Genomic DNA, 14,232 nt, shown 5'->3' with positions numbered 1-14,232 from the left:
TGTTTATATTATATTTTACATACTCTCTCCTCTGTTCTGGGTCCCAGGATGATTTCATATCACACTCACTCATCTGAGTTATCTCTTATCTAGAGAGAAAGGTTTTTAAACGAAATCTCCTTTTGTTTACAATTAGCTTATTTTGTATGTCTAATTTCATCGTCTACCACTGACCTTCTTTTTTTTTTTATATTCTCTTCTTTGCACGCTTGGAATTGAATTAAATTTCTTTTTTGTTCTTTCTTTTTCCATTTGTTTATTTGTTTTTGAACTCAAATCTTCATCGTTTACATAGAAGGAAAACCCCGACATTAAGACCATGGTGTTACGTAGTGATGATCGAATAGTAGTCACAAAAATTTGAAGGATCAACGCGACAGATGGTTTGTTTATTCTAGTGATTTTGTCCCCATTGGTATATGTCCCTTCGTAGTTTCCCATAAATCGATTCTGTGGCTGTAGCCCTTTCTATGCATATAAATACACTTGGGAACCTCTTGTGTACTCTCTTTCAACAACATCTCCCAACTTCTTCCTCCTACCTGCTTGGTGGAAAGGATTGAATTGCATTAATTTGGGATATTTTTAACTCTTTAATTTTGTTTTTTTTTTCGAGACTGGTGTGTTTATAATAGTCTCTTTATTTATTTGCATCCTTTTCTTTGGGTTTCGTAACTATTTTATTTACATATCTCCTCGATTCCTGTTTTTTTTTTTTAATTTCCTTTTCTTTCCTTTTCGATCGATCATTTTTTATCCCTTTATTTGGTTTGTTTTGCTTTGCTTTGCTTTGCTAGTGCTAGTGCTAGTTGATATAGAAAATGTCAAGTGATAGCTCTGGTTCATCGTCGTCGTCGACGTCGGCGTTCGTCTCAAGTTTAATCTTTAACTTGGTTATTCTCACCATTATGTTGCTCATCTTTGTTTGCTTGCGTCCTCGCGAAAAACGAGTTTATCAACCTCGTTGCGAAGTGAAAACTCAACCAGTAGAACAAATCCCAGAACCCGCGGGTAGCGGTCCTTTTTCCTGGCTTCTGGCTTGCTTGAAATTGTCAGAGACTTCCTTAATTCGCTATGCCGGCGTTGATGCTTACTTCTTTTTACGCTATCTTTTTACCTTTACTTTCCTTTGCTTCTTGGGCTGTATCATGCTTTTGCCCATTTTGCTTCCCATCAATGCCACCAATGGAAATGGCAAAAGCGGTTTCGACATCATATCTTTCTCCAACGTCAAAAACCATAATCGGTTTTACGCCCATGTCTTCCTTAGTTGGATTTTCTTTGGTGCTGTCATCTTTGTTATTTACCGTGAACTTCGCTTTTACGTGGTTTTCCGTCACGCCATCCAAGCTTCTCCTCTCTACGACCAAAGCAAGTCTTCTCAATGCATGGTTATCAGCGAGCTTCCCAAGTTTGCTGTCGAAAACATAGACACCGTTCGCGAGCATTTCCCCAATGCCTCTCGAATTGAGTATGTGCACAACATCAAGAAGCTTCAAAAGCGAGTCGAAAAGCGTAGTGGTCTCGGTGACAAGTACGAAGGCACTCTCAATGGACTCATCAACAAGTCAGTCGCAAAGAGGAACAAGTTGATCAAGAAGCAAAAGGAATTGCCCACTGAACTTGAACTCACCTCCTACGTGAAGAAGCGCCCCACTCACCGCCTCACTTTTCTTATCGGAAAGAAGGTGGATACCATTGATTACTGCCGTGATGAAATTGCAAAATTGAATAAGGAAATCGACGAACTTCAAACGCGTGCGGAAGATCAAAAGAAGGTCGGTTCAGTCATTCTTGAATTCCCCACTCAAAGTGAACTTCAAATGGCTTACCAAGCCTTCCTATACTCTCCCAAATTTCGTCGCTGGCGTTTGGGCCGTGTTCTTTTGAATGTCAACCCCGATGAGATTATTTGGAACAACTTGACTTTGTCTACACCAGAACGCTATGCCCGTAGGTTTGCTGCTAACTCTGTTTTGACCGTCATGATTATTTTCTGGGCCATTCCTGTCGCCGTTGTCGGTTGTATTTCCAACATCAACTTTTTAACCTCCAAAGTACACTTTTTGCGTTTTATCGACAACATGCCTCCGAAGTTGATGGGTATTATCACTGGTATTTTGCCAACAGTTGCCTATGCTGTTTTGATGTCCCTTGTGCCTCCATTCATTAAATTTATGGGCAAAATGGGAGGTGGTCTTACCATTCATGAAATCGAAAGATACTGCCAGACTTGGTTTTATGGTTTTCAAACGGTTCAAGGTTTCTTGGTTCTAACACTGACTTCGGCAGCAAGTTCTGCTGTTATTTCTGTGGTTGAGAAACCGCAGAGTGCCATGAACCTTTTGGCTTCGAATTTGCCAAGAGCATCCAACTATTATATTTCTCAATTCTTGTTGCAAGGATTGTCATTCCCCGGAGGTGCGCTTGCTCAAATTGTAGCTTTGGCATTATCGAAGATTATTGGACGCATTTTTGACAGTACACCTCGACAGAAGTGGAGTCGCTGGATCGGTTTATCACAACCTAGCTGGGGTGTATTGTATCCCACGTATTCATTATTGGTGGTGATTATGTTGTGTTATGCCATCATTGCTCCTATCATTATGGGATTTGCATTGGTTGGATTGACGTTGATTTACGTGGCTTATTTGTACAACTTTGTTTATGTGTTTGGACACAATGCCGACGCCAAAGGAAGAAACTATCCGATGGCTTTGTATCAAACGTTTGTTGGACTTTATCTCGCCGAAATTTGTTTGGTTGGATTGTATGTTTTGAGTAAAAACTGGGGCTGTACGGTCCTGCAAGCATTGTTCTTGGGAGGTACGGTGGCGTGCCATGTGTACTTTAAGTATAAGTTTTTGCCATTGATGGATATTGTGCCGTTGAGTGCGATTGAAAGTGCCAATGAGCGTCCAGAAATAAGATACCCCAAGGATTTGGGTATATCAGAAGCAAAAGCTACTGGTAGAATGTATCCATCGAATGTGGAAGACGGGGAACCCACGGATCCTTTGGACGAAAGAAGTGGAAATGAAAATGGCAGTGAGGCATGGCAGGTTTCGTCGAATATGGGTGATTTGGAAAAGAAGGATGAAAAGGCAATTGAATCGATGAGTGAAGGCACGTACCCCACACAAACCAAGGAGTCGACGATGAAGACGCCTGAAGGGAATAATGAGAGTGGATCGATGCAAGAACGATCGAACTTTGCGGTAAGCTACCTCTCATCAGCCTTCCGAAAGGATACGATTATGCCTACGTTTGATCGGATTTTACAAATCCTGCCTACATTTTATGGCATTGGACCTGGTAATCAAGGATCCGTGAAGTATGAAGACCCAGCATTGAAGTCGACACCACCTTCGATTTGGATTGGAGAAGATCCTATAGGATTGTCCAAGCTTGCGATTGAAGATGCCGAAGGCAAGGTGGACGTGTTTGATTACCATACAGAGTTTGATGAGGAGGGCAAAGTGCACTACACGGGGCCACCACCCAAGTATGAAGATGCTATTTCAGGATAATTGGGAATTTTTTATTTTTTATTAATTTTTAATAATTTAATATCAATTCTAATTCTAATTCTACTTTTACTTTCAATTCTGATCCTTATTGTTATTCATAGTCTAAATTTAGTATTCATCATAGTTTTCTTAATGAATATAGCAATAATAGGATGGAGAATTGGAATTCATCCATCGGTTAGGATCAATAAAAGAGTTTTTGGTTTTTAAAGAAAGTGAAAGAGGGAGTGGTGATTGTGTAGAATGAGGTTTGACATAAAGGGTGATGGATAATGAATCTAGCGATGGCAAGTGATGAGGTTGATGCATGACAAAGGGAGAGACCTCTAGATTGAAAGAGAAGAAAAAAGAATTTTCTTGCTTTACTGTTTTACTGTTTTACTGTTTTACTGTTTTACTGTTTAACTGCTTTTTTGTTTCATAAAATGGTACAACTAGAAGGAAAAGAAAGAAACAAAAAAGATACTTCTTCCTTCTCCTCCTTGAAACAAAAGCAACACTCTTTCGGACCTTCTTAGACCCGAAACACCTCACCGCCAGCAAGGAACCCTATCTGAGCTCTCTTTCGTCTTTCGTCTTTCGTATAGCAAAGCCATCTTTGCCCCTCCTTCTCCTCTTTCTTTTGTGTACGCCAATGCGTCATGTCATGATTGAAAAAGACGCGAGTCCGTATCCGCGGACCCCTCCGCATTCGAGATAAAAGCTTGGATTTCTTTGTTGGCCGAATTCCAATGAAATGCCTTGTTTCTTCCATGCTTATGGGGAAATGCAAGTTCTTTGTTCTATCAAGCAATCATAAAAAGAAACGATGGATCGTTCCCTCGATTTGCTCCTGCTTGTTTTGCTCCTGCTTGTTTTTGGTTTTGCCTTTACCTTTACAAGAAAAACGAATTAAAAAAGCTTTCTCCCTTTTTCTTGTGTGTGTGTGAGTGTGTTTTCTTTTGGTTGGTTTGTAAAAAACATCTTGGATTGTCCCTTGGTTTTTTCTTTTCTTTTTTTTTTCTTTTTTAATTCTTGAATTTTTTTGTGTGTGTGTCTCTCTTTCAATCTAAGAGTGATTTTACTTTTGGAGGATTATTTTGTCTACGTATAGACGTAAGGAATAGAATTATTTTTTTACTTGCGTTTGCGTTTTTGTCTTGGGTTTTTGTATTCAAAGCGCTTGTCTCTTGTCTCTTGTCTCTTGTCTCTTGTCTTTTGTCTTTTGTCTTTTGTCTCTTAGTCTCTTAGTCTCTTAGTCTCTTAGTCTCTTTTACCAGTTTCCCGTTTCCCGTTTCCCGTTTTGGTGATTTAGGTGGTTTTGCTCTATGTTTATAGAAATCGTTCTGGATCATCCTTCCTTTACCTTTCAAGAACCCGTTACCGGTAAAGTGTGTTTTGAAACAAACACGGCTTCTTCTCCCCGTTCCTTTCAAATCACCCTTCGTGTCAAAGGATATGCCGTCTACCACCATGGGTTTCTTTCTTCTCCTTCTTCCCACAAACACCCTACCATCGCTAACTCTCCATCCGATAGCGACGAAACTACGGAAATCTTTTCCCATTCTTTTCCCGTTTCCATTCCCGCAGGCCCTTCTGCCAAGTCCCATGCCGTCGACTTTCAATTCCGCTTTCCCGCAAAGTCCCTCGGCTCTCTTCCTTGCTCCAAATCCAACGACTCCATGGTCAATATTCGTTACATGCTGAAAGCAAGCATCCAAAAACGATATGCTTTTCTTAGCTCTTCTCAAAGTTGCAAGGCCGAAGTCATTATGGCTCCCATCCATTCCGTCCCCTCAACTCTACCAAATTTGGATAGCGCCTCCCTTTCCTTCCGTCCTACTCCTTTGACTCCTGCTTCCCCTTCTTCACCTTCTTCTCTTCCCACCCTAGCCAACAGCGCCTCTTCCACCTTTCGCCGTCCTTCTTTAAACCCTCAACTTCCTTTTGCCCATCTCACCCCCAATCATGCCTCCCAGTATTCCACCTCTTCCACTTCTTCTTCCTCTTCCACCTCTGCTCCTCCTTCCGCCGCCCCCCAACCTCCTTTCCTTTCCATTGCTCCCACCGCTCCCTTGTCCTCTCTCTTCTCCGAAAGATACCCTACGTCTCCCAACAGTCCTCCTGTCCATTTCCCTCCCTCCTACTACCACCCTCAAAACTCTTCTTCCCTTGCTTCCAACCCTCCTATTTCTCCCAGTTTCGACTTTGCTGCCACCCACTCTGCCTACTCCTCCCCTCGTCCTCATCCTTTTCCCTCTGGCACCCCGCCGCCTCCCCATGTCGCCCCTTCTCTCCCATACCCTTATGAGGCTCCTCCCTCTGCGGCTCCCACCACTTCTTCTTTCTACTCTTACTCCACTACCCCTCCTATCCTCAGCAAGACCGGCCTTCGCTCTTACACCTCTCCCTCCGCAAGCTATTCACAAAGACAAGTTCCATTTGCCAGTCCTCCCCCATCCTTTGCTCCCAACTCCGCCTCTTCTTTCCATAAAGACTTTCCTCCCGTTTCTCCCTCCGATCCCGTTCCCATCGCCGGTCAACCCAACGCGTTTGCCACCCTTGCCCCCGGTGAAAAGCTAAGCATCCACTTGGAAGAAGACGACTTGGGTGCTGATATCGCCGAAAGCTCTCTTTTACCAGAAAATAATGATCCCATGCTCGATCAAACCGACGACGTCTTTCCTCCTCGAAAGAACTCTACCATTTTTCAGATGGATGATCATTTTGTCCAGGAACACACCTCTTCTTCTCCCGCTTCTGTCGGCACTCAAAGAACCTCTTCTCTTCATTCTTTATCCCCAGAAGTCTGTCTTGCCTCCGATTGCACTGTCAGCCCTTCTTCCACTCTATCCGAAAAGGCAGCAATCGACTTTCATCCGGCTAAGGATTCACGCGAACTCAACATGGATTATGCCAAAGAGTTTGACGTTTTAATCAACCAAGTTTTGCAATCGCTCTAGTTGTGAGCGGTTCACTTTTGTGATTCTTCTTTTGGGAGTGCTTCCTTTATGGATTCATTTCTTTGTGTGGACGGAGATTCTTGTTCTTTCAAATGGCTCAATGATTGATAAATGCCACTTTTTATTACTGTCTATAACATATATTGATGTGTATCTACGTGTACATATACATATACATACATATACTTGCATCTATATCTACTACCTTTTGTTCTATTGTCTGTCGAAGGGAATGCTTTTAATCATTTCATATTTTCTTAATCCCTAATTTTGATGGTTCCTATAAACTGTTTTATAATTAAAAAATTTTCCTTATTCTCTGTTGTGTAATGTACTTTTTCTATTGTATACCATCTTTCCCCTGCTACTTATCTTGCAAATTCCTAAACCATCCTTCTTGTAGATGCATTCCATTGTCTTAGCTTGCGTTCAAAGAGCCAGCACACCTCTTATATCCTGTGCAATTTCTCCTAACGTTTCCATACTTTTCATTTTCTGAAGCTTTTTTCCCAACATCTCTCCTGCCTGAGTCAAGCATGCTTTTTCTATACTTTTTTTGGTGGAGAATCTTCTGTAAACAAATCATTGTCATCTCTTAATACGATATTATACAACACCAAGCCAAATTAATAATTTGCATCATATAGGATACAGCCCTTCCGCCTCGTTATATAGAATAGACGAAGATTCAGCTCACCGCCTAATCCAATGTAAACACCAAAAGACCGACTTCCAAGACACGACCTTTGCCATCTCTTTCGGTTTCCCCTTTTTTTATTTAGTGTCAACTCATGAACGGCAATGAGAACAATCAGAGTAACCGATATGACTTTCAGCAGATGACAGATGGTGAACATGTTGCGCCCTCCAGTTTTGACTCGTCAAACAATGCCAATTCTTCACAGTCGCAGCTTGCAAGCAGTGAACAGGCTTTACTTGCTATTTTAGGAGGTGGCTTACAACAGATGAATACAAATAATCCAAATCCAAATGGGTATCAACGAAATGTTTATCGTTCCGATGGCAGTTTAAATGTTCCTTCGGGGAACATGCTGAATACTTCATGGCCTGGCTATAATCCAAACTTCGTGCAAGGAAGATATGATCCGCCGTTTCAACCTTATTTGATGAACCAACATCCGACACAACCTTTTCCTCAACCGATGATGGGTTCCACTCCATCTACGCCCTCTCAGCAGTCGAATCTTTCTTCTATAGGATTACCTCCTCAATTGTCTTCAGCTCTTCCATCTCAAAAGCAAAACCATTTTGCTCAGTTGCTGGAACAAAATCCTGCCGCCTCTGCCCAATTTCCCAATACATTTGCCCAACGCTCAGCAGCTCCAGATGATGCTGCGTCAATCCCTTTGCATCCAAATCAATCATTTGCTAATACCCCAAATTCATTTCCGAATCTTCCATACTCTTTAGACCCTTCACATGTTTCTACTCAGCAACTTTTATCCACTTATAGAGATCAAGTGGCACCTTCTGTGCGCCCTTACCCGTACCGAACTGCTGATACGTTTCTTCCTTCACAGCTCCTTTCTACAGCCGATTTATCCAAACATGTTGACATGGATTCTGCTGCCATGCCGTCTGCACCTGTGAACAACAATATCTCACCGGCTGCTTCCTCTTTTCCAGTCATCCCATCCGCTCCTAGTACCTCACCAATGGCTTCTGCTACTTTTTTTGAGCCTACCGAGTTTGCGACACCCCACGATCAAACGTCTACCCTAGAGCACCCTAGGTCCCTGCTAGAGTGGTCTAGTCAAATGTCATCTCATACGACCCCCATGGCTGGTGCCAGCGTCCCCGTCAGTTCTTTGAAATCTTTTTATAGAATGGCTTACGAAGCTGCAAAACTATGCAACTTGAATCCAGCTGCTTTGGAACCTTTCGAAAAACAAATGTTATCTGATAGGCTACAGGATTCATTAGTTTTGTTTCATTACTTACAAGTTCGGAATTCAATCTGTTGGTTATGGCGTAGAAATCCTACTCTTCCTATTTCCAAGGTTGAGGCTCAAGGCGTTTGTGCCGATAGATGTTTGTTTCCTTTGGCTATTTTGGCTTATGAGTTTCTTGTAAGATATGGATACATTAATTACGGATGTTTGTCTTTTGAGTCGATCGTTACCCCCAATATTCAAAACACATCTCCTTCGCCGCAGGAGAAACAAAAAACCATTGTTGTTGTAGGTGCGGGCCTTACAGGTCTTGCTTGTGCTAGGCACCTGACGTCTCTCTTTACTCAGTTTACTTCTTCATTTTCTTCTAAAGCGGAATCCATTCCCAAGATTATTTTATTAGAAAGTAAGCAAAGAACTGGTGGCCGAATTTATAGCCGCGTCACTCCTCCTGCTAATGCATCCTTCACCGACCAGGATGCTATGCACGATTTGCCCAACATTTCAGAAGCGATGGATTTTGGTTTCCAGTTTTTAACTTCTGGATCGGACAACGTTTTATTTACCCTTATAGAACAACAGCTTGGTCTACAAACATTTCCCTTGGACGGGGTCGATCTTTTACACAATGAGCAAGACAATAAAATGTTTGATATTACTAATTCAAAGCGGCTGGGGGCTTTATGGACGAGGCTTTTGCACCTTGCTTCTTTACTGACGAATGAATCTTCCGACATGACTTCCAGTAATCAATTTTTTCAAAATTTTCAGTCATTTCTTGATGAGATTTGTCCAAACCATGAGCCTGGTCCATTTACTACTGAATATATGCCACACTTGTCTTTTAAGGAAATCCTCATATTTTTGATCCAGAAAATTTCCTCTTATTTGAAGTTGGCATTAGATGAAAAACAATTCTTGACGTGGTCTTTGATTTCAGATCACGCGGATGACATTTTGCACGCTTCGAAAAGTAATTCTGATTGGAACTTTGATTTAGGAAGTTCGACACCCAGAGTGGTGAAAAACGGACTTTCCCAATTAAGCTGGGCCCTACAGTCCTACCCGTATCCATTAAATATACAATATGGAAAAAGTGTCTGTGAAATAAAAAATGAAATCTCCAAATGCTATGTGCATTGTACGGACTCTAGCGTTTACGAGGCTGATCATGTGGTGATGGCTTGTTCACCGTATCGTCTTACCTCCGAAATCAATATACAGCCGCCTCTTCCGTCTCAAATACTTGATAACCTGAAGAGTACTCAATATGCTTCCGGAAGAAAGGTACGTCAAAATTTATGTTTCATAATGGTTTTTTTACTAATATTTTTAGTTAATCCTGAGGTATTCGAAAGCTTTTTGGAAAAAAGATATACGGTCATTTGGTGTACTACCTTTGTATGATAATATTGAAGGCGATCTAAGTTTTTCTGCTACTGGAAATTCCATGCCGGTATCTAGGGTATGGAATATGTTTCCAATAACAGAACAACCTATTCTAATAGCTGATGTAATGGAAACTGCCGTTGGTCCTGGAAATGAAGGCGCGTCGCTAATTCAAATATTGAACTCCTGGTTAATGGACCATTTTGCTGACCAAGCGAACGATTCTGCTGAGCTTCTGGATTGTTGGGAAATAAATTGGTCCAATGGCAATCCTATGGACGGACTGTTTGTTCAAAAAAGCAATCTTTCTGACTCTGGTGTTATTCAAAAAAGTGGTTCTTTTAGTTTGGGATGCCTTCACTTTGCAGGAGATTATTTGCAATCTGCACTTTCCGGTTCATCAATGTCAAAGTCGTATTTGGCAGGCATTTCTGTATGTACAGAAATAATTAATGATTTGGCACAACTCGGACTTACACTACCTGTGATGGGAGAAACAGCTCGTAATGAGCTTGAAGAGTATATGCAACGAACAACTACGAAACATTATGACACAGATGTTGAAGTTCAGCGACATCTTTCCTATCGCGCTAGATATCGTCTCAAACGGCAGGAGCGACTGGATGAACATAAAGAAGAAAGTGAGCTGTTGGTTACCGAGCTATTAGGCTATATACCTGAGCCTCCAATTAAACCAAGTGCAAATCCGTTTTTGTTGTATCAAAAAATGCAGTGGCATGTATGCCGAGCACTTGCTGATGATGAAAAGAAAAAACTTACTGGTGATAGCGAAGCTAAAGCTACTATAAACGAAATTCGTGCAAAACTAGGAAAATCATGGCGGCAGTTGGATGATTTAGGTAAAAAACCATGGGTTGAGGAGATTGCAGCTCGCCGAGAAGCTTATGCTGGAAAAAATATGCGTTATCAACAATTAGCCAAAGAGTATGAGCTACGCGCCGAACAAATTCGAAATGATCATACAGCAAAAGCTCGTGATGAGCCTATACCGGAAGACGAAACTCGACTCTACATATTGGCTCAAAGAGAAGAAGCCGAACAAAAAAATATAGTTGATGAAGATGATGGCTCTCATAGTGCTGAGGGCAGCGACGAAGAATACCGTGATGACGGCGGTTCTTCAGATTCTGGCGGCAATGCTCTTAATTAAGGCTTACTTTTTTCAAGTGAATCACAAATTGTATTGAAAGTCTTGAATAGCATTCTGCCTAATTTTGGGGTTCTTTCAGAAAAAAAGAAAAGAAAAAGAATATATAGAATTGTATATGTATCGCATATGTATATTGAATATTTAATTTAGCTTATGATATGTACTTTAGATAATGAATTAGAATTGTTTGACCGAATTCGCTAGAAATTGCTATCCTTACGTTAACCAGCAGTAACATTCAATTTTCACTTATAAGCAATGAAGTATATGGGAACTGATTCGGTTCATAAAAACAAACAAGACAATGTCTGCTAGGAGTTTTCCATTATATTTTATTAAAAATAAATAAATAGTGAAAAAGCATAGTCCCGCCGGGGATCGAACCCGGGACCTTCTGCGTGTGAAGCAGAAATCATACCACTAGAACACGAGACTCTTGTTGAAAGAATCTTAAAATAAATGCTATATATATATATGTATATTATACGCATAATTATAACAATACATCGTTGATTTAGAAAACTAAAGAGTTGTGTTAGTCTAAGTCAGAAAGCTATAGTCTCAGACGCTGGCTCTACAACATTGTCTTTAATATTCCTATGAGTGAGTACTAGAATTACTTTAGTTTACTAATGCGAACAACTATATTAACCCGTTAAGTTCGTAATATTAAAATTATTAACAAATATTAAAAAACCATAGCCAAAAGTTCAATGTTTTTGTAACCTTAAAATAAGGACAAAAAGCATTCAAAAACAAACCCGTTGTTTTACTATACATGTGAAGATTCCAAAGCGAATATTTACTCCGGTCGTTATGCTTTTAGGTCTGCAGTACACCAGAGTTTACGGAAGGATTCGCGACTGGTGTGCCATTCGTAACCAATTCATTCACATTAGATGAGCGTAACCACGTGTCAATCTTTACCATAGTATAGTTTATATTAGACAGTTCTTGCACCATACTATCATGTTTGGAACGAAGCTCAGAAAGCACATTTAAAGCATACTGTCGTTGGTCAACAGGGGATGCTTGTAATTCCGGAGGAAATTGTAATGGTGAAGGAGGTGCATTCAAAAGCAAAGAACTGGAAGCTTGATTGGTTTGCAAAGGAGCTATTTTCAGCTTTTCATCCACAACTTTAGTGTGTCCGGAATTTGAATAACCCGACGGTTCTTCAGGATTTAGCAGAGAAGCAATGCCTTCCGTAATTTTTGGTTTTTTCTGTTCACGACTGGGTAAATTCACGGATTCACCTACAGGAAGAATTGGAGGAAGATGCCATTTTTTGTTCAAAACACTATTTTCCTGCTTTACAGGTTCTTTTCCGTTCACTTCACCGACGGGTAATGGTGAGCCCGTAAGTTTATTAAAAGGAGGACTAACGTTCATTGGAGGAAGTGGGGAAGAATAAACTGGTCGTGCATTTTGAGGAATCTCGCCGATTGTTCTGTTGACGATGTTATTTGCCAAGTTCAATGAACTATCGGTTTGAGTCTCAGGCGGAACTCCCAAAGAGTGAGCAGCTTCCGGAACTTTATTGTAAGCATAAAGATATTGGTTATTCGTATCAGGCTCACCTGCAGCAAGTCTTGATAGTGTCAATAAAGGAGATGAATTAACTACGGGAGGCAATATTCCGCTGTACCCATTGGGTGGATAAGCGGGATGATGAAAAGAACCAGCAGGGTTGAGTAAAGCATTAGCGGGAGAACCATAATCAATGGGTTTATCGGATACTCTGTGGATATTATTGGATTCATCGCCATTCATGGGCTTGACCATTAAGGTTTCTTTTGGTGACGAGCTTTTGGCATGTTTATGTGCATCGGTGGCTTGCGAAGCAGCCTGTTTAGAAGACTGTGAAGTTACATTATGGTTGTTGTGCATGACGATACGTTTCCTTCGCTTGATAATAGCTTTCTTCATGGTCACAGGACGGTGTATGCCATGAATCTTGTAATAAAGACCGCATGCATTACAAATTGGATTACCTAACTCGTCTCTCCGCCAAAGGGGAGTATTGGTAGTACCACAATTCTGACAGCATGTAGCGCCCAACTCGCTAGCAGCAACCAGAGTCGGTCCTTCCAATTGCTCGCTTGCACGGCGTTTATTACCTTCAGACTTTAAAGAGATCCCGGATTCTGGGGACTTAGATTTCTGTTCATCTTCACTGTTAGAGGTCTCGGACTCTTTACTGATGACGGAGGAGTCGGGCTTGGGCGACAGGCTAGAACGATCAAGCTTACTCGATTTCGAACTAATGCTTTTCAAACGATTATTTAAGGCAGGACAACCAGTACAAGAAGCACTTCCACCTGTTCCATCGCAATAACCGTCTCCAGAACAGGTTCCATTTGTGCAAATCTGTTTGGCAACAGGAGGTGTATCCTTCTGCAGTTCTTCCGCCTTTATAGGACGGGCCTGATTTCGGTGCTTTTGGTATAAACCGCAGGCGTTACAAAGCAAAGAATTATCAGGACCACGCCTCCATAAAGAGGTCGCGGTGCTATGGCAATTCGAGCACATTTGACCAAAAGAAGATTTCGCGGTCATTTTCACTTATGCAAACGTTAATAAATAACAAGATGTTTCAACAAGAATGTAAAATATGATATAGAAAGAAACTTAAAAATTAATAAAATCAGGAAAAAGTGATACAAGTTGACAGTAGAAAGGTTGTCAATGCAGGATCACAAAAACAGAAGAGAACAATGAAAGAGACGGTGTACACACAAACAGAATTTAGAAAAATTTATCTGCAAAAAGAAAAGTCAATTCCAAAAGTCAAACGAGAAATGAAAAAATTACGATAAAAAACCAAACAAACAAGGAGGGAGGACAAAACGTTTCAAGAATTGTAGTAATCAAAGATATTCTAAAACGACAAACGATTCTTTCTCAAAAAGAAAACCGCAATGGTTGTAAGACAAAAACGACACAAAAAGGTTAATTTGGTCTAATCAAGAAGACAAGACGTGCTGTAAAAGAAATGAAAAAGTTCTTTTCAAAGCAAAATAAAAAAAAAAAAAATTGAAGCGTCAAACAGTTTGATTGTATCAACAAGAAAACAATCAATTCTACTGTGGAGACAAAGATAAATAAAACAAAACGGATATTGAGAATAAAACAGCAAAGTTTCAAAAAAGAAATACCAAACAAAAAGAACTGATTCAATAAATATAAAAAGTACCTTTGCTTGCTTTCAAAACCTGAATTTTTCTAGGTAAAAAATTGCCTCTATATCAATGTCTTTTCAGGCACCGTTTCAAGCAGCTACCTGA

The 14,232-nt window shown here is 40.7% G+C and overlaps 4 protein-coding genes and 1 non-coding gene across 5 annotated transcripts; 3 read left to right on the top strand and 2 right to left on the bottom strand.

Moving 5' to 3' along the window:
- Positions 1–821: 821 nt before the first annotated feature.
- Positions 822–3,530, top strand: SOMG_02067 (calcium ion transmembrane transporter; the record flags this gene model as incomplete). The annotated part of the gene is made up of 1 exon (XM_056180860.1): positions 822–3,530. The coding sequence occupies one exon, from the start codon at positions 822–824 to the stop codon at positions 3,528–3,530; it is 2,709 nt and encodes a 902-aa protein (XP_056035949.1).
- A 1,307-nt stretch (positions 3,531–4,837) lies between these two features.
- Positions 4,838–6,472, top strand: ste7 (meiosis-specific arrestin family membrane adaptor Ste7; the record flags this gene model as incomplete). Its single annotated transcript, XM_056180859.1, has 1 exon — positions 4,838–6,472. The coding sequence occupies one exon, from the start codon at positions 4,838–4,840 to the stop codon at positions 6,470–6,472; it is 1,635 nt and encodes a 544-aa protein (XP_056035950.1).
- A 791-nt stretch (positions 6,473–7,263) lies between these two features.
- Positions 7,264–10,945, top strand: lsd2 (histone demethylase SWIRM2; the record flags this gene model as incomplete). Its single annotated transcript, XM_056180858.1, has 2 exons — positions 7,264–9,672; positions 9,722–10,945. The coding sequence occupies 2 exons, from the start codon at positions 7,264–7,266 to the stop codon at positions 10,943–10,945; spliced, it is 3,633 nt and encodes a 1,210-aa protein (XP_056035947.1).
- A 363-nt stretch (positions 10,946–11,308) lies between these two features.
- SOMG_20091 lies at positions 11,309–11,380 on the bottom strand. Its single transcript has one exon. It is a non-coding gene; the product is annotated as a tRNA-Val (tRNA).
- A 387-nt stretch (positions 11,381–11,767) lies between these two features.
- On the bottom strand, positions 11,768–13,504 carry fep1 (DNA-binding transcription factor, iron-sensing Fep1; the record flags this gene model as incomplete). The annotated part of the gene is made up of 1 exon (XM_056180857.1): positions 11,768–13,504. One exon carries the CDS (start codon positions 13,502–13,504, stop codon positions 11,768–11,770), a length of 1,737 nt encoding a protein of 578 aa, XP_056035948.1.
- Positions 13,505–14,232: the final 728 nt, after the last annotated feature.

The sequence above is a fragment of the Schizosaccharomyces osmophilus genome, chromosome 1 (genome assembly GCF_027921745.1).
Source record: "Schizosaccharomyces osmophilus chromosome 1, complete sequence".
NCBI lineage: Eukaryota > Fungi > Ascomycota > Schizosaccharomycetes > Schizosaccharomycetales > Schizosaccharomycetaceae > Schizosaccharomyces > Schizosaccharomyces osmophilus.
Note: the sequence above shows the minus strand (reverse complement) of the source record. Positions and strands in the feature narration are given on the sequence as shown.